This window comes from Microtus oregoni, unplaced genomic scaffold (assembly GCF_018167655.1).
Source record: "Microtus oregoni isolate MIOR12 unplaced genomic scaffold, Mior012 000045F_ref0000178, whole genome shotgun sequence".
In the NCBI taxonomy this organism is placed as follows: Eukaryota; Metazoa; Chordata; class Mammalia; order Rodentia; family Cricetidae; genus Microtus; species Microtus oregoni.
The window spans coordinates 15,705,182-15,732,598 of record NW_024543219.1 but is presented as its reverse complement, the minus strand read 5'-3'; the positions used below and the strand labels follow the sequence as shown (position 1 = coordinate 15,732,598).

Sequence of the window (27,417 nt, the reverse complement as noted above, 5' to 3'; positions counted from 1 at the left end):
AAACAGTAGCTTTTATTGTAGATTACTACAGGATAATGAGCAGCTATATAACATTTAAAGGTTTTGTCTTATTTGTAAAGTTAATCATAAACAACAATAATTAAAAACAAAATTTGTTACAAATTATTGTGTACATATCATGTATCTATATTTTATAGGTTTTGAAGGATATTTAAGGAATAATTTGACATCTAGAAAAATACTAATACTGATAATAGTTTTTAAAAAGTGAATTCTTTGAAAATAGCATGAAGCACATCTGAATTACTGCACAGACTATTTCAAAGTTTAAGTATATAGGGGAAAAGATAAAGCAAAAGACAGAGACAATTAAGAGAATGACTTACTTTGGCAATGATACCATTTAGGGAAAATGAATGCAGTTATTTTAATGAGAACATAAGGCTCCACCTCCTCAAGAAGAGAAAAGCTAACAAGATTGCAGGTTGCCTGTCTCCCTTGCTGTAGGGAGCAGTGCATAATTCAGTAGTGCCGGGGATGGCTGGGGCGATCCCATGAAACACAAGAGTTTTCTCAGCCTAACTGCAGCCACACCTTTGATTCTTGGCTTATCTAGGGGCAGTGAGAATGCACTCTTGCACAAGAGACAAAAAAGTTGTGCTTGGAATGTAGCCTTTGTTTTTACTTTCTTTAAAGCCTGTGATTCCTAATATCATTGTTCCGCAGAGCAAAAAAAAAAAAGTTTGTTCTCTTACATAAGAAATAAACTTCATTTGGTATTCAATTGACTTTGTAACTTAGCAGACAGGACTTTGCATCTTCAAAAACTGGGAATAAATTGCATTCTTGGCCCTTGCTTTGAAAGGTTATGGAGAATAAACGCATGGGCTGGTCGTGTTCTAGTGATCTCCCTAATCTCAGCTGCACTTTGTCAGAACGAGGTAACTGGTAGTTAAGTGAAATACCCTAGATCAAAGGGGGATTAATCAGCGACTGAATCCTTGCTGAATCAACCTGTCATTCAAGAAAATTATTTCCACGGAACTTAGCAGAGGATTGGAGATATTTGCATAACAGCAACCAACATACTCCAGCCAGGTTAAAAGGTTCAGAATTCATCCTGTGTTTAGCTTTTTGCCTCTCTTTCCTTTCAGCAGCGGGGTACAATGGCTTCTAATCTGATCATACAGCTGACTATCCAGCAAACGGGACAGGAAAGTATTGCCAAGTTTGCATGAGGGATGGATCAATTTCACTTTCAGCAACTCCTAAATCTGATTTGTTGGAATTTAAGATGTAATCCTAAAAAGTCCCTTAAACCTGAGGACTGTTTATTAACATCCCTTTTTTGACCTTTGTCTCCGCAACAAGTCCTCTGCTAGGGCAGCAAGCCCTGGGGAGGAACTCCACCTACAACCTCCCACGGGCACTGGAGGAATCTATGAGGGCCTCTTAAGGTTTTTTTTGTTTTTCTTCTTCTTCTTCTTCTTTTTTTAATATTGTAACAAGAAACAGGAAAAAAAAAAACAGCAAAGGTTACTATGTGCAAAATGTCTTTGTTAAACACAGCACATGAAATCTAAGACCACAATATTGCAACAGTAGAAATACTGAGATGGCAAGAAAAAAAAAAGATTTTGAGATGGGCTAATGTTACATTCCCAGTTAGCAGGTTCAATTGTTTTAACAGTGTAAGACATCCCCACTGTTGAGTACTATATTCTGAGCCTTACAATGTTGCTTAGTACATAAATGGAGAACAGGTTTTACCCAAATCATGACCCATCTTTTCTAGAGTTCATTCACAGATATCTAAAACTTTCTTTAACCCTTTGGGTTGAGTAAGAGTAACTACAGCATAGATATCAGATTTCATAATCATATTTTGGCACTAAAAGGGAATTTAGGAACATGGTATCTAGAGCAGGTCTAACCCCGTCCAAATCTGTCACTGGAAGTCGATGCTCACATTCACTGCAAATGCAAAGCACCTTTCAAGTTAAAAAAATTGCAAAGAATAGCTATCAAAGAAAATGAATAAAATCCATAGTGAGATAATTTTTTAGAAAATGATTGAAGTTCTAACCAAAGAAAGGACTTTGAGAGTGTCTTATAGCTTAGAATAAGAACATGTCAATCACAGTTAAGCTTCTGGAATCGGAATCCCTTTGAAATGCAGCTGTTTCTTCTTTAATTGTGGCAGTGGACTCTGAAGAAAAGAAAGGTCCAGCCTTAAAGATGAGTAAGGAATACAAAATAGCTCAGGATTAGCTGTGGAGTTCAAAGGTCGCTAATTACACTAAGGAGCTCCCAGACACAGGGAAAACATTAAACAGGTCACCTACCAAACCGGGAACAAGCTTTGTCTTCAGAAATTATCCTGAAGTGACAGGTTTCTAGACAAAAATCAAAAGCATCAGTGTGCCCAGCTGATCTCAATGGGATGAAATGTGGGCTGGCTTTTAGCTCTCTAGTGTTGTCAGAACGGAACGGCAACAGATGGCATTGCTTCCCAGTCACCCCATGCTTTTCTAGGAACCCCTAGATTTTCCCTAGGTTTCTAGAAATGTCAAATTAGAGGTCACTGGTTTTTCTAATTTGTTTATGAAGAGTTTGCCTCAGGGATTATATATTGAATTTTTCCAGATGAATGTGTCCTGTCTACCTTAGAACAATTTGCTAAGCATTTGTACAGTCAAAATTTCCAAACGGCTATCCTAATAACTTAAAGTACCATGTTACACTTTGAGTTGAGGAGAGACAGAAACCACAGAACTGTGTTTTCTTTCACTGCTGACTTCCTTTGGGTGAGTTGGGACAGCAAGTTACCGTCCTGGTCTGGCAATTACCCTCTTCTCCTTACTTAGGATGACTGTGAAAACAGAACTTGAGGCTGTGAGAAGCTCTGCAGGCAAAGAGGGTTTATAATGAGTAGGAATGACCCTAAACTGAAAATGTATTTCAAGTCCTAGTTTATACACACTTCCTCCTCAATGGTTTTAACTCTTCTCTGAAGAATCAGCAGCTTTCTCTAAGCCCTTTTTTGAAGACTCATTTTTAAAAAAGACAACAAAGAAATAGAACTCAGGATAAATCCAATTAAATATTAGTATATCACTAATTTCTTTGAGGGGGACGTCAGGCTTCAGTTGACATCAGTTAAGTTTTCATGATCTTTATTTTTTTTTTTTTTTGCCACTTAAAATTCAGCTTGGCAACAGACAACACATGGCTCTGAAGCAGAATATGAAGCGAGATGGGAGAAATGGGTAGAGGTTAAAGAACATGGTAGATGGTTTTGAAGGAATCAAGAAAATGGTAGAGAAAATGACAGGGACAGACTTAAGAAAAATATGCTACATTAAATTAGTGTAAATGACTTTTTACCCATGAAAGGGCTGAATTCATTCGTTAACAGACTTTAATTTAAAAAAAAAGTATAATAGCTAGAATTATTTTTAAAACCTTGTCCAAGGACACTGAATAATCACAGACTTCTGAAGTACTGCAGCCTGGTCGCCTGGTACCCTAAACACGTCATTCGGGCAGATTATTTGTTAGTTAAAGGAGCCTGAGAGGGGTTAATGGGTTACCATCATAGCTCAGCTGGACGGGGGCTTGCCTGGCATGCATGAAGATGAATTTGCTCCCTAGAAGCGGAGAACAAACCGGACATGGTGATACACCACTGAAATCCCAGCACTTGAGAGGGATTCAGGGTCATCCTCAGCTGCACAGTGGGTAGCTCAAGAACACTGAATAGAGTTATGCAGGTTCTTTATTGGCCAGGAGGAGGGATGTGATGAAGAGCAGATTATTATTTGAGCAGTATCTCCGCTTTCAAAGAAAGGATTCGTGATTATTTAACCAGATCATGGCTATTCTGAAATAGCATGCTGCTTGCTGAGGTTTGGATAAGCACAGTTTCCTTGAAGGTCCCTACAACCCACAGGACAGCTGCCTGAGACTGTGCTGGGGAAGGCTGAGCTCTTACTCAAGGAAAGGACTCTCTGACTGATTAGCACAGCCTGTCCCACAGGAGGCCACGGTTGGGCCTGTCCTAGCTGGGACTGAGCCTGGAGGTCTGCCACAGTTCCAGGAAGGAACATATGGCATGGAGACCAAGACTGGTCTTAAGTCAAAATGAATCACTACTTTCATATGTCCTGAGTCACACTGGCATGAAATAAGAGGGCAACAAAGAAAGGAAGACTTGAATAAATTTTTTCACACATAAAGACATCAGATATAAATGTTTGGATGAAGAAATCATTCAGTGATTTTTCAGTCACAGGTTATATGAATACATGTAAGAAATAAAAATACTATGATTCTAATACAGAATGTTACATCACATAAATCCCATTTGAAGAAATAAATAAATCCCATGAGAAAATCATGGCAACAATGAGGCATATGTTACTGGAGCAGGAGCTTCAGAATTCCAGATGTAATAGTCAGAAGAAATTAGTTTCCGATCTACAAAAGGAAAAATAAAGGAAATGATAAAAATGTTTAATCTTAGCAAAAACCCAGTAAGAGAATGAAGCTATCAGTTTTTGATAGCTTGTGGAGTATAGCCATGTCATGATAATAACTTTGAAGTATTCTATTTATTTTACCCTATTGAGGCTTTATTACAACTTAGATCCCATTAAAATGAACTCATAAATATTTGGGCAGACCACATTATATGAAATCTCTTATTTATACCAAATGTTTATTTTCCCTACATTGCTAGTTGAATTTCTAATGAACCATTACTTTTCTTGGTTTTCCTTCTATGACCTCTACCAAGTTCCGAATTCTAGTCAAGGCATTCGTTACTGCAATCAAAGAGCTGGAGACACAAATCATCACCCACTTCCCCACAGCACTTCCAGGAGGCTTCTTTCCTGTTTCTTCTGGTTTGGCTCCAATCTAAGCATTGTGCGTTCACAGTTTTACACTCTGGACAAATGGTAACCTCCTTGAATCAAAGTTTTCTAAGTAATAAAACTGATGAAGTTATGCCACTTGGAATACACACATTCTTACTATTCGCATCACTGACTATAACCCAGCCTTTTCTGCCTTGCTTCATGCCCTTCAGCACGAACTCCATAGTCACGCCACCTTTCCTGTTCCCGCTTTAGCAATACTGGGAGGCGGCACAGCACACTGTTCAGAGGACAGGCTCCAGTGGCCAACTGCCCATGTCTGAATCTCAGCCATGTCCTTTACTTCACATGGCCTCTGTTCCACCAGTGTCCCCAGCCATAACACAGGGATACCAGCACATAAGGTGCTGTGAGGCTTAATGAGTTAATGTCCATAAAACACACAGAAATTATATCTGGAACATAGCTGGTGAAAAACGCTACTATTAAAATGAACATTTTTACTAAACTATCCGCAGAGCCACACTGTATACTCAGTACCAGGCAAAAGGAAAGTGTGAAGGAATAAAGGGCTAGGTACGGTGACTCATCTGAAATGAATTCTCACATTCAATATTCTTTATAGAAAGGGCAAATAGAAGCTGTGCATTGGTGGCATGCATCTATAATCCTAGGACTTGGGAATCTGAGGCAAGAAGATGGTGAGCTGGAGGCCATACTGGGCTATAGAGTTGAGACCTTATCTCAATAAAGAAATAAAAATAGATATATTACTGATGTATTAAAGAACAATTGTATATTATAGAAACCTATTCTTTATTATGCTTTCTGAAAATTGTGTTCAGTTAATATTAATAAAACACTTAAACATATTTTAGTTATTATCTAAAGAGATAACATTTTTCATAGAAGATGAAAAATATGCATCTCTATTTAGACACAATGATGACTGTTTAATATTATACTTTCATAAAAGAACATATACACTATAGACATGCCTTCATCAGTTCATCTAAAAGCAGCAAAAGACTGCTAGAGGAGAAAACACAGAGACAACACAGAGGTAGGAATACTGGCCCATCTGACTCCACTACACAGAGTTACTGCCATTTATAGAAATTGTCTAGGTTCTGTAATACAGTTTCCTAGTTCTTCTAAAGCATTCAGGCACAAAGTCTTCCAATGTTTAGGACCCTAAGTCTGAGGCTAGACAAGCTCGAGGCCTTGAGTTGTATCCCAAGTACTGCCCAAACAAACTAAACAAATGTCCCTAAATATAGGAACTTTTATAAATTGGATTATTCCTAGCTAGATATATAACCTGACATTCTTACCCATACCTTTACCGAGTTACTTCAGTCTACTTACTTTTATATGCCACCTGTATGTACTTAAGCTAAACTGAATAATTTTAAGTTTTGCTTTTTACCTCCTGATATATTCATCTAAAAATATATACATGCCGGGCGGTGGTGGCGCACGCCTTTAATCCCAGCACTTGGGAGGCAGAGGCAGGCGGATCTCTGTGAGTTCGAGACCAGCCTGGTCTACAAGAGCTAGTTCCAGGACAGGCTCCAAAACCACAGAGAAACCCTGTCTCGAAAAACCAAAAATAAATAAATAAATAAATAAAAATATATACATATTTTCACATACAGCATATATATGTAAATATATATGCTTCTTACAACCAATACAATCAATGAAGGCAGGAAATCATCTTTCTATTGCTTGTCCTTTGGTAGGATGGAGAAGGTGCTAAATGATGTTTAGTGGCTATGGCATTTACTAAGAATAATTAAATTTTAAAATATAATCTATTCGCAAAAATTATAAGGTATATAATACTGTCATTTTTACTTCATTAACTTTTTTATTACATTCAAAGAAACCTAGCAATGTGGTGTGTGTGCATGCGTGTACAGGACAGCATGTGGCGTTGTGTGCATGCGTGTACAGGACAGCATGTGGTGTACAGGACAGCATGTGGTGTTGTGTGCACGCGTGCCCAGGACAGCATGTGGTGTACAGGACAGCATGTGGTGTGTGTGCACGCGTGCCCAGGACAGCATGTGGTGTACAGGACAGCATGTGGTGTTGTGTGCACGCGTGCCCAGGACAGCATGTGGTGCCCAGGACAGCATGTGGTGTGTGTGCACGCGTGCCCAGGACAGCATGTGGTGTACAGGACAGCATGTGATATACAGGATAGCATGTGGTGTTGTGTGCACGCGTGCCCAGGACAGCATGTGGTGTACAGGACAGCATGTGGTGTGTGTGCACGCGTGCCCAGGACAGCATGTGGTGTTGTGTGCACGTGTGCCCAGGACAGCATGTGGTGTTGTGTGCACGCGTGCCCAGGACAGCATGTGGTGTTGTGTGCACGCGTGCCCAGGACAGCATGTGGTGTTGTGTGCACGCGTGCCCAGGACAGCTTGTGGTGTTGTGTGCATGCGTGTACAGGACAGCATGTGGTGTACAGGACAGCATGTGGTGTTGTGTGCACGCGTGCCCAGGACAGCATGTGGTGTATGTGCACGCATGCACAGGACAACTTTCAGAGTCAGTTCTCTTCCACTGGGGTCCCACGGCTAGAACTCAGGCCATCAGGCCTGACAACAGTGTCTTTATCCATCTGGCCACTACTGTGGAGCGCAGTCCAAGCATGGAGTTCTGTGAGGGGGATTCTGAGTGCTTGTGAGGAAAACTCCAAGAAAACAGAATAAAAGTCCTGTGCCCTCAGTCTCTTCAAAGAGATGGAATTGTTCTTGGCTTGTGCTTTCCTGTCACTCCCAGGGGAAGCAGATAGGAGTGGGTTTAACTCTGAGTCTTCATTACTGGTTATTGCTATAGTTTATATACTACTATGTGGCTTGCCCTTGAGATTGGACACTATGCTCAGGCGACTCCTCCTAGCCCTCAGAGTGTAAACTGTCTGACGCTCTGAATAGAGTGGGCCCCTTGTTTTTAGGCTCCTCTCCCAGGCCCACTGCCTTCAGAGCACCAAACAGTTCCCTCTAACTTCTCCTTTAGAAATAGGGACACTAAAACTTAAGACGTTCAGCAGCTTTTCCAAAGTTACATACATTGGAGTCAGACGGGAGTTTAATATAACCAGAGCAAATCCACATATATGCTATATACTAAAGCCACACCAACGGGGCCTGCTCATCCAGACTATTTTAAACACAAGTCAGAAGACAACATAAAGTTCACCAAGGGTTATGTGGGAAGGAATCAAGCCAAAGAAATATTTATAAAATTCCAATCTCCAAGTCTCATTGCATTTTAATTTTGCTGTAAGTAGTGACAACACAGTACCATTTTAATCCTGTTTAGTTTGAACCTAAAACTTACATGCACTTATTTTTGGTTTTCCTGATGCAAAAACTTGAACTGAATGCTGATCGGCATAACATCCAGTGAGTGTATAATCTGAGATCCTAAAATGAAGCTAGGGAAATGAGAGAGAGAGTCAATTGAGGCGACTATTTGCTAAGACCCAAATACTAAAGTACAGTTGTGGAAACACATAATAAATGTGTGCATACCCGCTTTGTACTAGTTCCATTTCTTTGTAAGTGCTTACCTCATCCAGTGCTCCATTAACGTGAACCCTGGTGCACACAGGGAGTAGTTAGTACTCAGTATGTGCAGCAGAGCGTGCATCTGAACTCAGAACTGCTCCTGCTGTACTTCTGATAGAGCTATATATAGTCTTTTCTCCCTAGCAAGCTATCTGATAAATTCAGATCAAATTCTTTGTTCAGTTAATTAATTTTACGTGTATAGACGTTTTGCCGGCATGCACATCTGTGTCTGATGCCCTCAGAGGCCAGAAGAGGGCAGGGACAACGTGGGTTCTGGGAATCTCCTCTGGGAGAGCAGCAGCAGCCAGTGCTCTTAATCACTGAGCCATCTCTCCAGCCCCAACCACATTTATATAATATGTAGGATGTGTATGCTTTTTAATAAAGCACACAAATGCAATCATGATAAGAGGAGATACCAGCTTATCTCATGCTTGGGGAAATGGCACGCTCTACCTCATTTTTCTGATAACCAAAATCTCTTACAAGTTATTCCTTTCCTCATCTAGAAAACTTTCTAAAATGTAAGCCACAGCTCTTGGATCCCATCGGTGATGTACGGTTATCACTGTGAATGTTAGCACCACACTGGGCTGTAAAGATGAGGAGTTAACACCTTTCTAGGCTCTTTGGGCTGTGGTTCTCATTTGTGTTGGTAAACACCTCATTTGCCAAGATCCTGCTATCTTTTCAACACCACCCCCTACACTAAACCAGGGGCCTTGTACGTTCCCGGCAAGCCCTCCATCTCTGCGTTACATACCAAGCCATATACTTTTTTTTTCTCCTCTTTTCTCTGCAAATTTCTCCAATTTTATATGTGTGCATGTGTGTATAATATTTTTCAGATTTTAAAAATCTCTTTCTTACAGCAGTTCACATAATAGGAAAGCAAAGAGCTTGTGCTGCTTTAGTGTTTTAACTCTCAGTGTTAGAAGCTATGTAGACGAGGTCCATTCCATATTTATTATATGCATTTGTTATATGCTTTTGATCAGACAGGAACTGGTTAAATGAAGGAAATGAGCAAGAAAATTCTAAAAAACAGCCCTTGCCATACACAATGTAGTAACATTCTGTATTTTTTTTCTGAAAAAAAATCAAAAATTTAAATAATAAGCCTTAAAACAGGATAGTAGGCGAAGTCAAAGCCCACACAGAAAAATATAAATTCTTAGCAGTGTATTCTCACCCTCACTACTGCTGATTTTATAGATATTTATCTTTCATCTTTGATTTCTCTGATGGCATTCCCCTTCCCTGTAAACTTTTTGGTTATTCCTTCAATTTTCCTTACTGATTCTTCTGAATCTTTCCTTTCTTTTATTTATATGATCCTATTCATTTTCTTGTATCAACTCTTTTCAATGGGTACTCCTAAATCCTTATTATACGGTGAATCTTCATGTGAATCAAATTTTAGGGTTTTAGCTATCTCTTGGACATTTACATTAAGGTATGTTGCTATTATCAGGTATACATACATATGTACGTACGTACATACATGCATATTCAACAAATACCTGTGTGCTAGGCCCTGGACTAGATGTTGAGGATCAAACAGAGAATGGGTAGGAGTCATACAGTCTTTGTCATCATGCACTTTGCTTGAATCCATTGCAGATTAACACCCATAAACAAATCATTCTCAGAAACTGAAACATCTAGCAAAGGTTGAGGATATCCAGGCTCTCTCTCTTCCAACCTGAATCACCTGCCCTTCCTCTGGAGAACTCACATTCCTAGCACTGGCTTCTGAAACCGTGTTCACCTCTTTTCACTCTCTAAGTCATTTTAAAAAATACTATGTTTATGCGGCATGCGCACTATGTGCTGTTGTGTGTAAGCAGAGGCACTTACATGCCATGTGTGGATAGAGATGGCAGAGGACAATGTTTGAGAGCTGGCTCTTTCCACTCTGAATTTCAGAGACTGAACTTAGGTAGAGCTTTGACCCACTGGGCCATGTTGGTCCTTAACCCATTGTTCAGATGAAGATATTAGTCAGCCTGCATGCTCACATTGTCCTCAGAGTTTGCTTTGGCCAGAAGGACTCACGCTTGCTCCAAGACACCTAAAGCAGTTAGTACTGATCAGTCACTAATCTGTACTATTGAAAACTATTGAAATCAAGGGCTGCATCTTAGTTTTGAACATAAATCTAATTTGATCACTAAGAGTTGGGTAGCTTAAATTAGAGCGTTTAGGCTATTCTTAACTACTTTCCTTAAAATTTGAGCATTTGGTGAAACAGGAAAACTACTACTGGCCGTGGTGACTCATGTTTGTCCGAGCATTTAGGAGAGGTTGAAGCAGGAGGCTCATAAGCTTAAAGCCAACTAGTCTTACACAGGGATTTGGAGAGCAGTTTGGCCTAAGGCAGATATTCTGTTTCCCCCAACAAATGTTTCTAAGAAGGAACTTAGCTACACAAAAAGTGCTAGGAAACACTAAAGCTCAAATACATGTGCAGCTTAGAACTAAATGAGGGTTTCTGGTGCAGTGCTCCATGTGCTTACCTTTACATATGCTGTATTTCCAATGCAAATTTGATCAAATGGCTGCTTGTTATGGCCCTTGGCGCCAAACGTTAGAGTTCCAGAAAGACTAATTTCCATTGATTTGGGGAACTTCTGGCCTAAAACACAAATGTATCAATCAATTATTCTAAAACAGAAAATTCTACAGCAAATGAGAAAAAAAAAATCAATAGACAAAACCTTGCTCACCAATAATCCAGACCAATAAACTTTTTTCTCGATATACTTCAAGTTGACCAAAACTAACTTTGTATTCCAAATGGGTAATCGGACCTCTTTAAGAAAAAGAGAGAAGGAGAAGAGAGAGAGAGAGAGAGAGAGAGAGAGAGAGAGAACATAGAAAAAAAAAACCTCAGATATAAGTTTTAAAGTTGATGATTCAAATCTTGTTACTGTTATTTACATTATAAAAGCAGATCTATATTCTAACTGCAGGAGAACAAAAAATGAATACAGATCTTAGAGAACAGCAGAAATCACATAAACATTTACAGCAACTATATATCACATTAGTATTCCTAGAGACAATTATAGAATCATATAGATTATATTCATATCACATGCATTGGTAGATTAAAATTATGACTAATTAAGTACACTTTTTGTAAAGAGCTACACTGCTGAACATATTTTAAAGTAGAACTGACCTCTGCTCTAACTGGCTAAGTCACCAGGCTGTTGGTGGTTAAGATTGATTTCCATAGACCAGAGACACTGATAGAAGTCCAAGCACAACGGTCCTTGAGGAAGTTACACTGACTTAAGTTTGGAATTTATTTGCAAGTTTAAATGGAAAAAATTGAGGCATCATCTAAAGGTAAATAGATTCTTTTCATGATTACATTTTAGTTCAGAATCAGTACTCATTTGAATAACAAAATTACTTAGCTTTTAAAAATATGGTAAATGAAGAAGACACTTTATTGTGGGACAGAAATACATCAGAGGACAGCAATCATGGCGCCATATTACTTGTCCCTACCTGTTGTAAAAAGGTATATGAGCCTCACAGATTTCAAAATTATTTTTTACACTCTCATGAAGTTTTAAATTAATTGTTATTTTCAGTTGTACTTCTTCTTCTTTCATGTGATAAGAACCCAATATTGGTGGGACAGGGACCTGAAAACAGACACAACTCTTAGTATAATTCTCATGTTAATGAGTCAAAGACACAAATGGTGACAGGAAAAAAGCCCTGTAGTAATATATTTATTAGCTATACATACATATTATAAATACAGAAAATTTTATAAAACTTTATAAATCTGTATATATTTATCATGTAGGCATGGCTTTAATGCTAGAGGGCTGTTCTACATTGCTTCCACAACAGCCTTGTTGGTCTACATCTGTCCTGAGAGCAGATTCCCTTCCTCTCTGAACAGAGACCAGAAAGGCACCTTACAGAACACACTTGCTCCTACTCTTGCTCTTCCGTGTTCTCAGACCTCAGCACAGGTCCTCTGCACATACTGCTAACTGCTCTGCCCACACAGTTCAAACGCTCCCTTCCTGTCCTGTGACTACTGTTTCTCCTCTCCAGCCCCCAGCTCAGCAATAGCTTAGCTGGGCATTAATGACTGACTGAAGAGGAAACTGCCTGTATGCCGGTGTGAGCGAGACATCTTATTGGTACATTTATGCAAGACACAGGGAAGTCTCTCTTTTATGTAGGTAGAGCATGTGCGAGCAGACCCAAAAGACAGGGAACGCTGGGAAGGAGAGGCGAGACAAGAAAGACTGTTGTAGCTTTGCTTATAACTCTCAGGTAGCCCACATCTATTTCTTGAATGATAACGAGAATCCTTCAAGATAAATTTCGTCTAGTCAATCTGTCTGGAGCAGGGTTTTCGAATCTAACTGGCTGATAATTAGAAATAGAGACAATTGACACAACATAGAAAAAACATGTCAGGCTTTGGGAATTTGGAAGACCTGGGTTCAAACCCAGGCTCTGCCACTTATCAGTCATTTAACTTCTCTAAGACTCTCACCATCTATAAAATGGACACAATACCATCTACTTTAAGGTTTGTTGGAATCACTAGAGAAAAAGACGCAAGTGCCTAGGACAGTGACACACAGTGCACACAGTGAGCACAAACAGCTACAAATACCCCATGTTTGCTTAGCTAAGACTGCCTGCCAGTTATTTCGTGTTTGCATTTAAAACCATGACTAAATCACATCAGGGTCCATCCTGTGATCTGGGTTTCTTAGTTAAAGATTAAAAAGAAAAAACTTCACTGTGAAAGTTAATGATGTTACAGACATTAGAGATAAGAGGTAGCCTATTCAAAGACGTGAACTTTTATCTTATCCACCCCTTCCTGTCCTGTAAATAACTCATGAAAAATTTCCATCCAGGAGCATTCACCAGTGTGTCAGCAGAGTCTCAACTGTGCCAAGCTGATTTACCAGAGAAGTGTAGTGGCATAAGCTGAATGACTCTAAAGGTGGAGAGAACGGGAATTTATAAGGCCCACTAAACGCAGAATCGTCCATTGTATCAATGCTACTAGCGGTCAGAATGGCTGAATCAAGAGAAGTCACACAAGGATGAACGATAATATCTTGAAGTGGAGATCCATTGGTGGGGAGATTCAAGCTGATGGTAACATTTGGCATGATTCCTTCCAAGTCACACTGGAATGCAAGCAGAAACAAGAATGACCAAGGTCTTTCAGCAGTGCAGCCTACCTGAGGCTTTTCTGAATTCAAGTCACTTCTCCCAATGTATCTTTTCCCTATACATTATTCTCTTTGCTCTGTTTTCTGATTAGCAATTTGATAGTTAGCCAAGCCAGTCGTCAGAGAGTCTTCACTTACCCCTTGGCTCTCCTTTAAGCCCCTATAACAGCTAGTTCAAACCTACTGGTTTCTCTCGGGACCCTGGCAACCAGGCCCTTACAATGTTACTGTTTACTAGCTCAAGCTGACTTGTTTTCCTCTAGTCCAGTGGTTCTCAAACTGTGGGACATGATACCCTTGGGGGCTGAACAACTGTTTTACAGGGGTCGTACATATCAGATCCAATGAGTACAATTCATAATAGTAGCAAAATTAGTGAAGTAGCAATGGAAACTATGGTTGCGGGAGAGGGGGCACCACAGAAACTGTATGAAAGGGTGGCACACAGCATTAGGAAGTTTGAGAAGCACTGCTCGAGCCCTCCAGCCACACTGACTGCAGACTCAGATATTTCAATGGCTCCTCTTTCACTTGGTAAACTTTTATACCTCCCATCATTTGGTTCCCATCTAACTCTAGTGTTATATCCCTTAATTACATTGCAAACGTATAGAAATTCTGCATTCTTTCTGAATAAACCACACCATCTTGCCCTTCCATGTGCACCTAACACCCGCTGGTCCTTGCCGGCATGCTTTCTCCCGATATAGTATTTTACTTAGTCAGGAGCCATCACTTTCCGGGGGAAGGCACTTTCAGGCAAACTTGACAGTCTGAGTTTGATCCCCAGGACCCACATGGTAGAAGGAGAGGACCAACTCCCCCAAATTGTCCTCTGACCTCTACTTGTGTGCTGAGACATGTGCACCCACACTCATAACCCCCCCCCCACACACACACACAAATAAAGGTTTAAAAGAAAGCCTTGCATTCTTTGTGCCTAGCTCATTTTGATTGTGTAAGCCTAGCACTGCACCGCCTAACAGTGTGTTTCAGCATGGAGACACTGGGTCTTCTTCCTCTGTGACTGAGTTGGCTTGCCCATGGTAGGATAACCATGAAGGATTTCATTATCCTTAGGAGGTCAAGGAAGGCAGGGAAGACAGCTCCATAGGTCTTTCCATGAGCTTCTATGTTATGACTACCAGGGCCAGATGACAGAGCACTTTCCCAGCCCTCTCCTTAAATCCCAGATGACAGAGCACTTTCCCAGCCCTCTCCTTAAATCCCAGATGATAGAGCACTTTCCCAGCCCTCTCCTTAAATCCCAGATGACAGAGCACTTTCCCAGCCCTCTCCTTAAATCCCAGATGACAGAACACTTTCCCAGCCCTCTCCTTAAATCCCAGATGACAGAGCACTTTCCCAGCCCTCTCCTTAAATCCCAGATGACAGAACACTTTCCCAGCCCTCTCCTTAAATCCCAGATGACAGAGCACTTTCCCAGCCCTCTCCTTAAATCCCAGCTTTGAGGTTCAACACTGACACGCAGTTCTCTGTGAGCTCCTCTACCTAGTCCAGTCTCCAGAATGAAGTCTTGACTGACTTGTTTCTGTAATCAAAAGAAAAGATTCATTCCCCAGCTCCTCTGGTACTTGAGTCTCAATGTCTTTACTTCATAAGCCTACACCAACACACCTTACTTGTGTGTGTATAAATGTGGGTGTGGGGAGAGGGTGTACTCGGGGCCTTCCTTGAACCTTAATTCTAACTTGACATTTACTTCTTTTTCTAAAAAATATTTATTTATTTATTTATTTATTTATTTATTTATTTATTATGTATACAATATTCTGCCTGTATGCCTGAAGGCCAGAAGAGGGCGCCAGACCTTTTTCCAGATGGTTGTGAGCCACCATGTGGTTGCTGGGAATCAAACTCAGGACCTTTGGAAGAGCAGGCAATGCTCTTAACCTCTGAGCCATCTCTCCAGCCCGACATTTACTTCTTATTTTAGTTTAAATTATGTCTATGTGTGGATATGTACAGTGAGTACTGTGTCTGTGGAAGCCAGAATCAGAAGACAATGGACCCGTTGGAGCTGGAGTTACAAGCAGTTAGCTGTGAACTGCCTGGTGTGGGCACTGAGAACCAGACCTGGGTTCTCTGCCAGAGCAGTAAGTACTCCTATTTGCTGAGCCATCCCTCCAGCCCTTATTCAGTTTGTAAAGTGCTGGATCCAGTTAGCCGAATGAAACATGTTTGATTAGACACACAAAGCATTTAGCAGAAGGACTTGGCAGGCAGAGTGCTCAGGTCAGATGCTACACACAGTCTGCACACGCAGTCACCATGTGATCTGTGCTTCTAGATGCTACACACACAGTCTGCACACGCAGTCACTGTGTGATCTGTGCTTCTAGACGCTACATACACAGTCTGCTCACGCAGTCACCATGTGATCTGTGCTTCTAGACGCTACACACAGTCTGCTCACGCAGTCACCGTAGTCACCATGTGATCTGTGCTTCTAGACGCTACACAAAGTCTACTCACGCAGTCACCATGTGATCTGTGCTTCTAGATGCTACACACAGTCTGCACACGCAGTCACCATGTGATCTGTGCTCCTATTTGTTCCCCTCTTGCAGCTTCGCGCTCTTTCTCAGCAAGAGCTGCTCTGTGCTTCCTCACACACACATCCACTGCTATTCACAGGAGAGCAGTTTTAACTCTGAAATAGAACAGTTTTAACTGCTTCTATTTCATACCCTTTTTTAATCTGCAACCTTATTTCTTCCCCAATATCAATATAAAATCTTTCACTTTGAAATGTTTCAAATACCTGTTTAGTTTTATGCTAAGTGTATTCGCCAGGGCGCATGCATGTGCATCACATGTAAGCAGGAGCCCACAGAGGACAGAGGAGGTGTCAGATGCCCAGGAACGGCAATTCAACAGTTGTGAGCCACCATGTGGGTGTTAGGAACCAAACTCAGATCCTCTGCAGGAGCAGTACCTGCTCTTGACCACTGAGCCATCTCACCGTGTAATATCTGATCATTTAACACATACGAATTCATAGTGTATCTGCTTCAACAGTAGGCAGGCATTCTGAACTGTGCTGGGGGACAATTAGTAGCTTAGAAAGGTCTTTTTTTCCTACTTGGTGACAATTGCATCAAATTTCAAATTTGAACTTAAAAATAGGTGTTATATTACATTTGTAGATTAGTAAGAATAAAAGTCTTGATTTTGTTATTTATTGAGATAATAAACACCCAGATATTTAAGAGTAAATAGTATTAAAACCTAAAGCATCATTTACGTTCATTAAATTTTTCCCTAGCAGTGTATAATTCGCAATGAGATTGAAGAAACTGCACCATTATGGAAACCGTCACAACTCCTGCTGTCCAGACACTTAAAATACCGTAAATACAGGATGAGGACCACCATTCTAAAAGAAATCTGTATATGCTTTTTAAAAATCCTTTGGCATATACAATCTGGACCTGAGAAGAAGACACATAGAAGGCTATCTTATTTTAAAATGATAAGAGATTTACAAAGTTAGGTGACTTTAATGACACAGGTCATTTAGAGGTAATGGACAGCCTCAGACAAACATTTACCATTAGGTTGAGGTATACGCCATTATCCCTCCCCACTTTAAAGCACTTTCTAGAAAATTGCATTGATTTATTTTAGTGTATATGAGCATGTATGTGTGTATACATATGTGTATAAGCATGTATGCTACAGCACATGTGTGGAGGCCAGGGGACAACTTGTGAGAGTCGGTTCTCTCACCACATGAGAGTTGGCAATGGAACTCAGATTGTTAGGCTTGGAGAAAAGTACCTTTACCGGCTGAGCCATCTCACCAGCCCCTCCTTTATTTAAAAAACATTTTCATTACAGTCATTTGAACCAGGACGAAGGCAGTAACTCATATTTCCCACAAACAAGAAACTAGGGTCAGCTTAACAATGAGCAGAGAAATGTACACATTATGTTAATCACAATATGTGTAACATCCAGGAGGAAGAACAGCAGCTTTTTCTAATTTTTATTGCACTGAACTCACAAGGAAAAGACTCAGCACCTTACGAGTGATGAATGACACAGCCCATGATTTTTCAAGCTTCTCTTCCTAATAGGATAAACAATTTGAATGCAATTTTGAACAGAACAGAAATTTTTAGCATAGACAAAACTTTTAGGTTACTTTAATTAGAAAAAAGAGTCAATTTCCCTATCTAATTCTGTTCTTAAAATATACTTTATTCATAGGATTTATATATAGTAACTAAATGTTAAATTTACAAAATATATAAAATAAAGGACCAAAAAAGATATTTGAACATACTATTAATACATAAATGTAGTGTTTAATTGGATGATTTTGTTGATTATTATTCAACCTGATGTTAATCATTGCTATCTGTACTGATGTTTCCACTGTCCCCATTTTCTAACTTTAAGACAGATAACTCTATCATTGAGCTATTTAAATAAAATAAGCACCCTCTTGTTATTTGATGTGAAGTCAGAGGACTTGTCAGTTCTCCTAGAGAAATGGAAGTGAGATGGTGCTAAAGGATATTCACAAGATGTCCCAAACACCTCTTTTCCGGAGGTGGATTTGATTCTGTATGTCCTCATGTAACCAGACTTAGTGATCGGCTTTGCATCTAACAAACAGAACGTAGTAGAAATGATGCCGTGGCTTTTCAGAGTGCGTCGTGAGAACCATAGCTTGAATCCTCCTCTCTTTCACACACACACAAGCACACACTATCTGATCTGACAGAGGACAGCCACCAAGTGGTGAGGACACTCAAGCACCAGTGGAGACATGTGAAGTGGGGACAGGGCCTCCTCCCATCAGCCCACACTGTCTTGCCAGTCATGAGAGTCATGTTGCAAGCAGATATTCAAGCCCCAGACAGATCTTCAGATGATAAGAGCTCCAACCAACACCCTGACTAGAGGCTCATGAGATTCTCTACTGAAGATTCCCAGCAAAGCTGCTCCTAAAGTTGTGACCCACGGAAACTATTAAGATAATGTCTATTTTACAGCAAAGAGATAATTCATTACAGAATAGTCATTAAGTGAACAATTTGTAAAAAATACAGAAAGACAAAATTTCATGGCTGCTGCTAAGGATAACAATCACAACTTATAAAACTGTACAAGAAAAGCTGCAAAATTTCCTGTTCTTCAGTGTTAAATGATGTGACAAAGCAAATCCTGGAGAAAAGCTCACCTTGCAAGTGACTGTCCCAACAACTTGCCACGTGTCCGCTGCGTCCTGTTTACCATACTGCATGCACTTCACTTTTTCAGTGATAGAAATAGAAATCTGAGGCTTTCCTTTGTATGCTCCAACTTTCCATGCTGGCTGTTTGTGCGGCTGAGTCACAGATGAGAAATTAGCACTATTCAGTAAATTCTGCAAGTTAGTGTCCAACAGAGTACCCAAAGGACAAGCCTGCAGAAGCAGGTCAGGCAACTGACTCAACTTTGTGTTTAGGTCTGCGTCACTTTTCTGACTTGAGGAGTAAAGAAAATCCTGTATCCCGAAAAGCAGTTCCAAGCCTTGTGAGACTCCACTAACACTAACTACAGATGGGCGGGGGAATAGGGCTTGTTCAACCAGTGGAACACTTGCATAAATCATATCGTTCCTCAGAAAAGCAATGACTGGCCAGAGTTCTTCACTGCCTACTGAAAGTCCATAGACGGGTGATTTGTTGGTGTGTGAGCAGCTATCACGCCTCTCCACGAAGTCTTTATCATCACCCGATAATCTCAGTTGGAAGAGTAATGCCTTCAGGAAGGGACCATCTTCGGGTACAGGAACATAACTCACTCCATTGAAGATTTTGGCTCGCTTTTCAACAGTAGGGTATCGTCTGCATCAAGGAAACAGAAACATTACAAATGATTCTTCCATGTACATCAACGGGAGAATTAAAAGGCTTTAAGACAGAAGGCAAATAGTCACAGCTATAAAACATAAACCAATGAATAAATAACATGCACTACCGAAGCAAAAAACCCTGAGCCGTTAAACCTACTAATGTCTGACTGGAACAAATGTTTCCTATTTAGGATGTTATCTTAAGTGACAGAATATACCATTTACTGTGGAAAGTGACTGACTCAATTTAATTAGTTTTTTAAACAGGTAGAGTACACGTTTCTAATTCAAAACCTTTGTTTTAAAACCACTCAGATTCCCTCTTGGTAGATGTTATGCTTAATCTGACTATCAACTTGATGGGATTTAGTGTTGCGGTATATTCGATCACACTGTAAAACTCCGACACTGTTAATAAAATCAACTTTGCATCAGGGGTGAAGGCAGCGACTAGTTGACAAGAATTAGCTATAGAGAGCACAGAGGATCCAGGAATATGGATAGAGAGATGCACAGGAAGGAGTAGGTAGGGACTTAGAGAGTTTTGATCTTTGGCTTAAGATGAACAGAAAGATGCTTCTCTTGTTGGGTCTCCAGCCGAAAGGGAAGCTCAGCTGGTTGTTTTTTGGCTTCTCTGATCTAGCAAGTTTTCACACCAACATCTGACTCCCAAGGTTTTACTGGTGTACAGAATAATAAAGACTTAGTTAAACCAGGCAGTGGTGGCGCACGCCTTTAATCCCAGCACTCGGGAGGCAGAGGCAGGTGGATCTCTGGGAGTTCGAGGCCAGCCTGGTCTACAAGAGCTAGTTCCAGGACAGGCTCCAAAGCCACAGGGAAACCCTGTCTCGAAAAACCAAAAAAAAAAAAAGAAAAGAAAAAAGACTTAGTTAAAACCTACATTTGCCCTCTGCGGCCGAGATGGTGACCACAGGAAACCTTGCCAGCCGCAGTCCGAGGGGAACGATGTTGACTGCGGAGTGGTGGGTGCAGCAGTAGTTAAAATAGTAGAAGATTCAGGTGTAGCTACTAAGCCAAGAGAAAAACAATTTCCCATATGGAAACAGATCTTTGGGTTTGTCTGTGGGACAACGTTCTAGATTAGGCTGGGGTTGGAAGTCCCACCCTGAACACGGGTGACCTCACTTCATGGGCTGGGTCCTGAGCTGAATGAGATGGAGAAAGAGTGGGGGCAGTATTAGCTGCTCTCTGATCCTGATGTGCATGCAGTGTGACCAGCTGTCTCACGCTCCTGGACCACGATGTCTCCAACCTGATGGACTGTACCCTTAAGCTTTGAATTAAAATAAATTATTTTCTCTCAAGTATCTATAATAAGGGGTTTTGTTTTTTAATTCTACCTTAGATTAATCACAAAGAAGTGATTATATTTATGCCTCTAAACTTTTAGATTCATTTATTGAGATGATACTAATTTACATAATGAATAACAGATGCCGTGAATGTTCATAACAACCCTTGTTAAATAGGGGAGATCATTTTGTAATACTGGCTTATTTCTATAGTACTAGAAGATATTTAGAGATAATAAAAAGAAAGAAATCAAATTAATCCTTTACAGTCTATGCGCTCTGGGTAGACTGTAAACTTCTAACCTCTCTGCCCCATTACAAACCAGAAGATGCGCAGGCCCTTCAGTCTTCTGTGAGACTCCACTAATCACGGCCACACCTCTCTCCAGGGCTAAGGACTGAGTCACTAGGTCCTAAACACTGTTTTTCACTTTCAAAACACATACTTTTCTTTATTCCTTTTCCTTCTACTTTAAGGTCCAGAATAAAGTTGTCTACAACTCCTCATTTTCTGAGTAAATAAGCAAGCCCTCTGTGATATGCTTCCTGGTTGTCGAGTTGACTGTATCTGGAATTAACTAAAACCCATGTGGCTGGGCACACTTCTGAGGGATTTTTTCTAAATTAAATCTTTTAAAGTGGGAAGCTCCACCTCTAATCTGGGCCACACCTTTGGCTGGCAGCCTATATAAAGATCATGGAAGAAGGGAGCTTATTCTCTTTGCCTGCTTCCCTTCAATCTTGCTGGCAAGTCAATTCTTTCTCTGCACTGGGGACTCCCTCTTGGGGACTCCAGTGTACACAGGAGGCCAGCTGAGACATCTAGCTTCACAGACTGAACAACCACTGGACTCTTTGACTTTGCATTGGTAGACAGCCATTGTTGGACTAGCTGGACCAAAGGCTGTCACCCACTTCAGTAAACACACACACACACACACTATAATATACACACAAAATGTTCATTCTATCTATCTGTTCCTCTAGAGAACCCTGACTAATATACTCTCCTAAGGCCATTTTCTTATTTATAAAATACATGAGAGGTCAAGAGAATGTATTTAGCAAGCATGGAACACTAGGTTCAATCTCCAGCACCAAAAACAAACTAAAACCTAGCAAATGAATAGCAACTACCAAGATTTCTTTTTGTAATTTACATAACAATATTTTCCTCAAATAAGATACTAATGTTTGATAATAAATAAAATAATGCATTGAAATAATCTATTAATTAGTGGACCTTCACTTAGATTCTTAGGTATTTTTCTGATTGAAAAGGAAAAATTTAGCTAGTATACCATTAGTGACTTGTCTTACTCCCACAGTTGACTATAAAGAAAATAAACTAATCCAGGACCTTACACAATGTCTTAATATGTGTTTAATATTTTGATAGCTGATTTAATCTATTATTTCAAACTAATTGAGGTTTTGCTTCATGTTGTGGGATCTTTTGTTCATACTCTTAACACTCCCAAGAGTGCCCAATAAAGTTCTACCTTGAATCAGGGGTGGATCCAGTGACTAGCTGACCAGAACTGGTCATAGAGAAGCCAGCAATTTCAACAGAGAAGGCATACAGGAAGGAAAGGGCGGGAACTAGAGTTGGAGCTTTCTCGGTTCTGGGACCAGGGAAGAGACTCTTGCAATGTCTCTAGTCAAAAGTCAAGGTGATGGGGCTGGAGAGATGGCTCAGAGGTTAAGAGCATTGCCTGCTCTTCCAAAGGTCCTGAGTTCAATTCCCGGCAACCACATGGTGGCTCACAACCATCTATAATGGGGTCTAGTGCCCTCTTCTGGCCTGCAGGCATACACACAGACAGAATATTGTATACATAATAAATAAATAAATATTTAAAAAAAAAAAGTCAAGGTGAGCTAATTGCCACTTATCCTCTCTGGGCTAGCCGGTTTTCATCCCAGCCTTTGACTCCTGAGTCTTATTGGTAAATAGAACAATAGAGACTTAATTTAAACTTATATATTGCAGCCATGGCAGAGCTGGGGCCAAAGGACCAGAATCCTGGCCAGGCCATGGCCGGAGTGGCTGGCAGGGCATTGACTGAGGGGCTGTGGGATAGCAGATGATGTGCAGCCACTGAGCCGACAGAAGAACATCAGTTTCAAGACGGGATTAAGTGTCCCTATAGAGGGCTGGAGAGATGGCTCAGAGGTTAAGAGCACTGGCTGCTCTTCCAGAGGTCCTGAGTTCAAATTCCAGCAACCACATAGTGGCTCACAACCATCTGTAATGAGATCTGGTGCCCTCTTCTGGCCTGCAGGCATACATGGAGGCTGAACACTGTGTATATAATAAACAAATCTTTTAAAAAAAAAGTGTCCCTATTACTATGGGTGTAATACCAATCTGAGGTGCATCCAGACTGTTATATAAGATCGTTCGCCGTCTTGAATCATAAGTGATAGCCACTACTCTTTGGTGTGTATGTGGAGAATATGCAGTGCTGTGACTATTTCCTCTGGGCGGAGGCAGAGTATCTATGATGACGCAGTCAGTACTGACAGGAACCTCTCAAGGCCTCCTCTCCCCAAGACACCAACTCTACCACACAACAGGTAAACAACTAACTTGGGGGACTGTGGCTGGTGTGTCTTCTGGTGAGTCACCCGTGCTCCCTTAAGTAACCCCAACAAACACACTGGTTTGTCAAGCTCAACTTGAATAGATTCCTTTGGTCTGTTACTGTCTTTTAAATCTAGGGTTATTACACATTTATAACAAGAATTCTAATTGGTCGAGTCAGCTATCAGGGTAAAAACCGAAGGATCAGAGAAGCAAAGCAGTCAACACTAGAGAATTCTTCTACCAATGTTTGGACCAAAGGGGTGATCCAGTCTATAAGAATCCTCAGACTGCTGCTGTCTCTACGAAACCTCAGACTGCATCCATCTCTATGATCCTCAGACTGCATGCTCAGACTGAACCCTTAGACTGCATCTAAGCTCTTGTCTCCTTCCACCTTACATCCCTGCCTCCACCTGCTGGGATTAAAGATGTGAGCTGCCACCAGCTGGCTCTGCTTCTCTTTTAAACTGGACCAATTTCATATAACCCAGGGTGGCCTTGAACTCACAGAGATCCGACTGCCTCTGTCTCCCGAGTGCTGGGATTAAAGGTGTGTGCCACCACTGCCTGGCCTCTACTAGTGGCTTGCTCTGTACTGCGATCTTCAGGCAAGCTTTATGTGGTAGATTACAAAATATTACTACATACATTTCTTTATATCTTCCCAAGACAGGCTAAGGAACATATGTTAATTCCTATCTATTGGCCTTAACACCAGCTTCAAATGGTCAGAAATCTGAAAATGCAGAACTTTACAAAACTAGGAATTTGTTCAATAATACAGAATTAAAGCAACACATAGATGAATCAATCATGTGACACCCCCCCCACACACACTTGCTAACTCCATAGAGATGTAGTGAAACTCACCTAAATGTGTCTGAATGTGTTGTCTAAAGTACGTAATATGCACAACTGGGAAAGCATTCCGAAAACTAACTTGACTTTCATTTCCCAATTCTGTGTGTGTGTGTGTGTGTGTGTGTGTGTGTGTGTGTGTGTGTATATATATATATATATATATATATATATGTGGTACGGGAGAATTGTCTGTATTCTGTCAATCATGTTTTAAATAAATGCTGATTAGCCAGGCAGGAAGTATAGGCGGGTCAACCAGACAGGAAGTAGAGGCAGAACGATGAGAACAGGAGTATTCTGGGAAGAAGGAAGCTCTTCCCCCATTCCTGCCCAGACCACCGAAGAAGCAGGATGTGACCTGCCCCGCTGAAAAAGATACTGAGCCATGTGGCCAACACAGATAAGAATAATGGGTTAATATAAGCTACAAGAGTTAATAAGAAGCCTGAGCTAATGTGTCAATCATTTATAATTAATGCAGACTCTGTGTGATTTTCTTTGGGGGCTTACTGGCTGTGGAAACTGGGCAGGACAGAAACTGCAACCAACAAGCCTGGCCCTTATGTTACATATGTGGAGTGGTGGGAGTGGGTATGTGCATGTGAATGCAGATGGCTTTGGCATCCAGAAGATGCTGGATCCATTTGGGGCTAGAGTTAGTGGTGGCTGGTGAGCTGTCCCAGGTGGGTTCTGGGAAATAAACTCTGGTCCTCTGAAAGAGCAAGTAAATGTTCTTAATTACCAAGCATCTCTTCAGCTCTGCATGAATTCTTCAAATGGGCTCACTTTTTCAATTAACTAAGGTCTCACTTCAATTACAATGCATAAAATCAGAACATTGGCACAAAAAAGACAAAGTAATAGAACAGAGATAGATCAGTGTTTATATAAAGGCATATAACAAACATCAATAGTGAGCCAAGATATATACGCTTACATGACAATGTCAGGAAAACTGTCAAATAGCATAAAGAAAAGGTGAATTTCCCATTTACCACCATATGCAAAGCTGAGCTTCAAATAGACGAAAGGCTTAAATGTAACAGACAAAATTATACAGAATGGATAAATTGGTATCTTTGGAAAGTAAAGGTAATTCACAGAAAAGGAAACCTAAGAGATGAGCAAATATTGTTAGAGAAAGATATACAAATAGAAATTAGATTACCTTTGTTGGTAAAAGTTAGAGGAAGAGTCATAAAAGTACAGAAATCCACTAATTTCTAATGAACGTGTTAGCATTTGGGAAGCTGCTTGTCAGTATTTTGACAAAATCATTATAAACATGTTGTAAGGCCATTTGAGGATGTCTCCTCAAATGTAGCTCCATTCTGAATGGGAGAAGCAACTTAAATCTGTCACTAAGGAATTTGAATGAAAGAAATCATAACTTCCTACAGATCACGTAACTAGAGCTGCCGTGTCCAATATGGTAGGCGCTAGGTCCATGTGCTACTTAAACTTAAGCAAAAGTAACAGCTGAGATGGGGCATGCTGGTTGCATGAATTTAATCTCAGCACCCGGGAAGCAGAGGCAGGAGGATATCTATGAGTTTGTGGCTAGTCTGGTCTACATAGTGAGTTTTAGGTCAGCCAGTGCTACGCAGTGCTGGTCTCAAAACAACAAAGACCTAATAATGAGTTCCTCAGTCACACCACCCACAAATGCTTACTGTTACTGGTTTGTAACATTAGCATAGACTTAGAACTCATTCCCTTTCTGTCATGCAGGAAGTTCAAGTGTAGGTGCTGCTTTCCAAGAACGCAAAGCTACTCAATAGTCAGAGGCTTCTCAGACATACTGCCAAGAATAGGAAACAACCTCAAGAGTGACATGAAATTAAAATGTTTCTGCAAAACAAATAAAACTACAAGCAAAGTGGAGAGACAGACAGCCTACATATTGGGAAAAAAAACTTGGCTAGCTATACTTTATAAAGCAGTTAATATATTGTATAAAGAACTGCAGAAACCACACACACACACACACACACACACACACACAGCCCCAAATTTCCAATCAATAAATGGAGAAATGAACTCAATAATAAATTCTGAAAAGAAACAAAAAGAACTAAAAAAAATATTTTTAGTAGAGTACACGTCCACCTTCTGTATTTTAAGCTACTGTATAGTCCTCGCCGTAGAATTATTTTGGTAAGAAATGGCAAAATCTTAAAATGGGAACAGGTCATTTATGTCACCTAGGAAAAAATGATGGTAATAAAGGTTTTCACTGTTCCTTCTATGTTGTTCAGCCACTAAAAACTGCAAACAATAATGACTTCTAGCAATCACGTACACTGATAAGATGAAAACTTATTGCTCCACAAGGAGTTTTTGGAAGAATGCATTAAAATACTCTAAAATAAATTTTGCCACTGAAAGTTGGAAAACCTGAAACAGGTTTAGTGCTCAGTAAGTTTTTTTCTTTCATTTTATCTGTACCAATCTTAAACAGAAGGAATTCATTTTAAGATACAATAATACAGCCGGGTATGGTGGTCCACACCTTTAATCCCAGCACTCCAAAGGCAGAGACAAGACAAATGTCTGTCGAGGTCAGTCTGGTCTACATAGCGAGTTCCAGAATAGCTGGGGTATTTTTGCTTCACAACAACAACAAAGATAGCAACGTGTCAAGCAACTCATTTCTCACAACAATGTCAGAAGGTACAGGATACAAGGGTTCACCTGCCCAGCGGCGCTCAGCGAGCTGTTCCGGGCAGATCTGGAATTCAGTGCACACAAGAAAACTGCTACACGATCCGTTCTGGGCCCCATCACGCCTGACGAAGCAGACTCGCAATTACCTGGAGAACCTGACGGTGCCACCGAGCGGAGTTCCTGGCTCGTGACGGACGAGCCACACTGCCCGCAGGGCCATGGTAAGCCGCCGCAGTATCAGACCAGTACAAAAACTAAAGCCGGCATCCTGCCAGAGCAGACCCGCTTTGGGATGGACTCCGCTGGGGAACGTCGGCGTTCCCCGCGCGCCGCAAACCTTCACGTGAGACGCTCGATCTTTCCAGTGCGGTGACTCAAGTCCGCCCGCCCCTCCAGGAAGTCAACACACACCTCGGAAAGTCCAGGAACCCGCACCGGAATCTCGACGG

The 27,417-nt window shown here is 40.8% G+C and overlaps 1 protein-coding gene across 1 annotated transcript; it reads right to left on the bottom strand.

Moving 5' to 3' along the window:
• Ap5m1 (adaptor related protein complex 5 subunit mu 1) lies at positions 1 to 27,413 on the bottom strand. Its single transcript, XM_041633973.1, has 8 exons — positions 27,115 to 27,413; positions 18,881 to 19,529; positions 13,393 to 13,620; positions 11,954 to 12,093; positions 11,161 to 11,246; positions 10,951 to 11,069; positions 8,199 to 8,295; positions 1 to 4,440 (listed from the first exon to the last, which is right to left on the bottom strand). Exons 1-8 carry the CDS (start codon positions 27,186 to 27,188, stop codon positions 4,358 to 4,360), a joined length of 1,476 nt encoding a protein of 491 aa, XP_041489907.1. The 5' UTR covers positions 27,189 to 27,413; the 3' UTR covers positions 1 to 4,357.
• Between the last annotated feature and the right edge of the window lie 4 nt (positions 27,414 to 27,417).

Excerpts from the sequence above, each read along its gene's own strand:
- Ap5m1 (XM_041633973.1), bottom strand. The coding sequence starts at position 27,188 with ATGGCCCTGCGGGCAGTGTGGCTCGTCCGTCACGAGCCAGGAACTCCG. Across the intron at positions 13,621-18,880 it reads TTGGGACAGTCACTTGCAAG|TGTGACTTGGAAGGAATCAT; the intron begins GTGAGCTTTTCT and ends CTTGCATTCCAG. Across the intron at positions 11,070-11,160 it reads TTTATTGGTCTGGATTATTG|GCCAGAAGTTCCCCAAATCA; the intron begins GTGAGCAAGGTT and ends TTTGTGTTTTAG.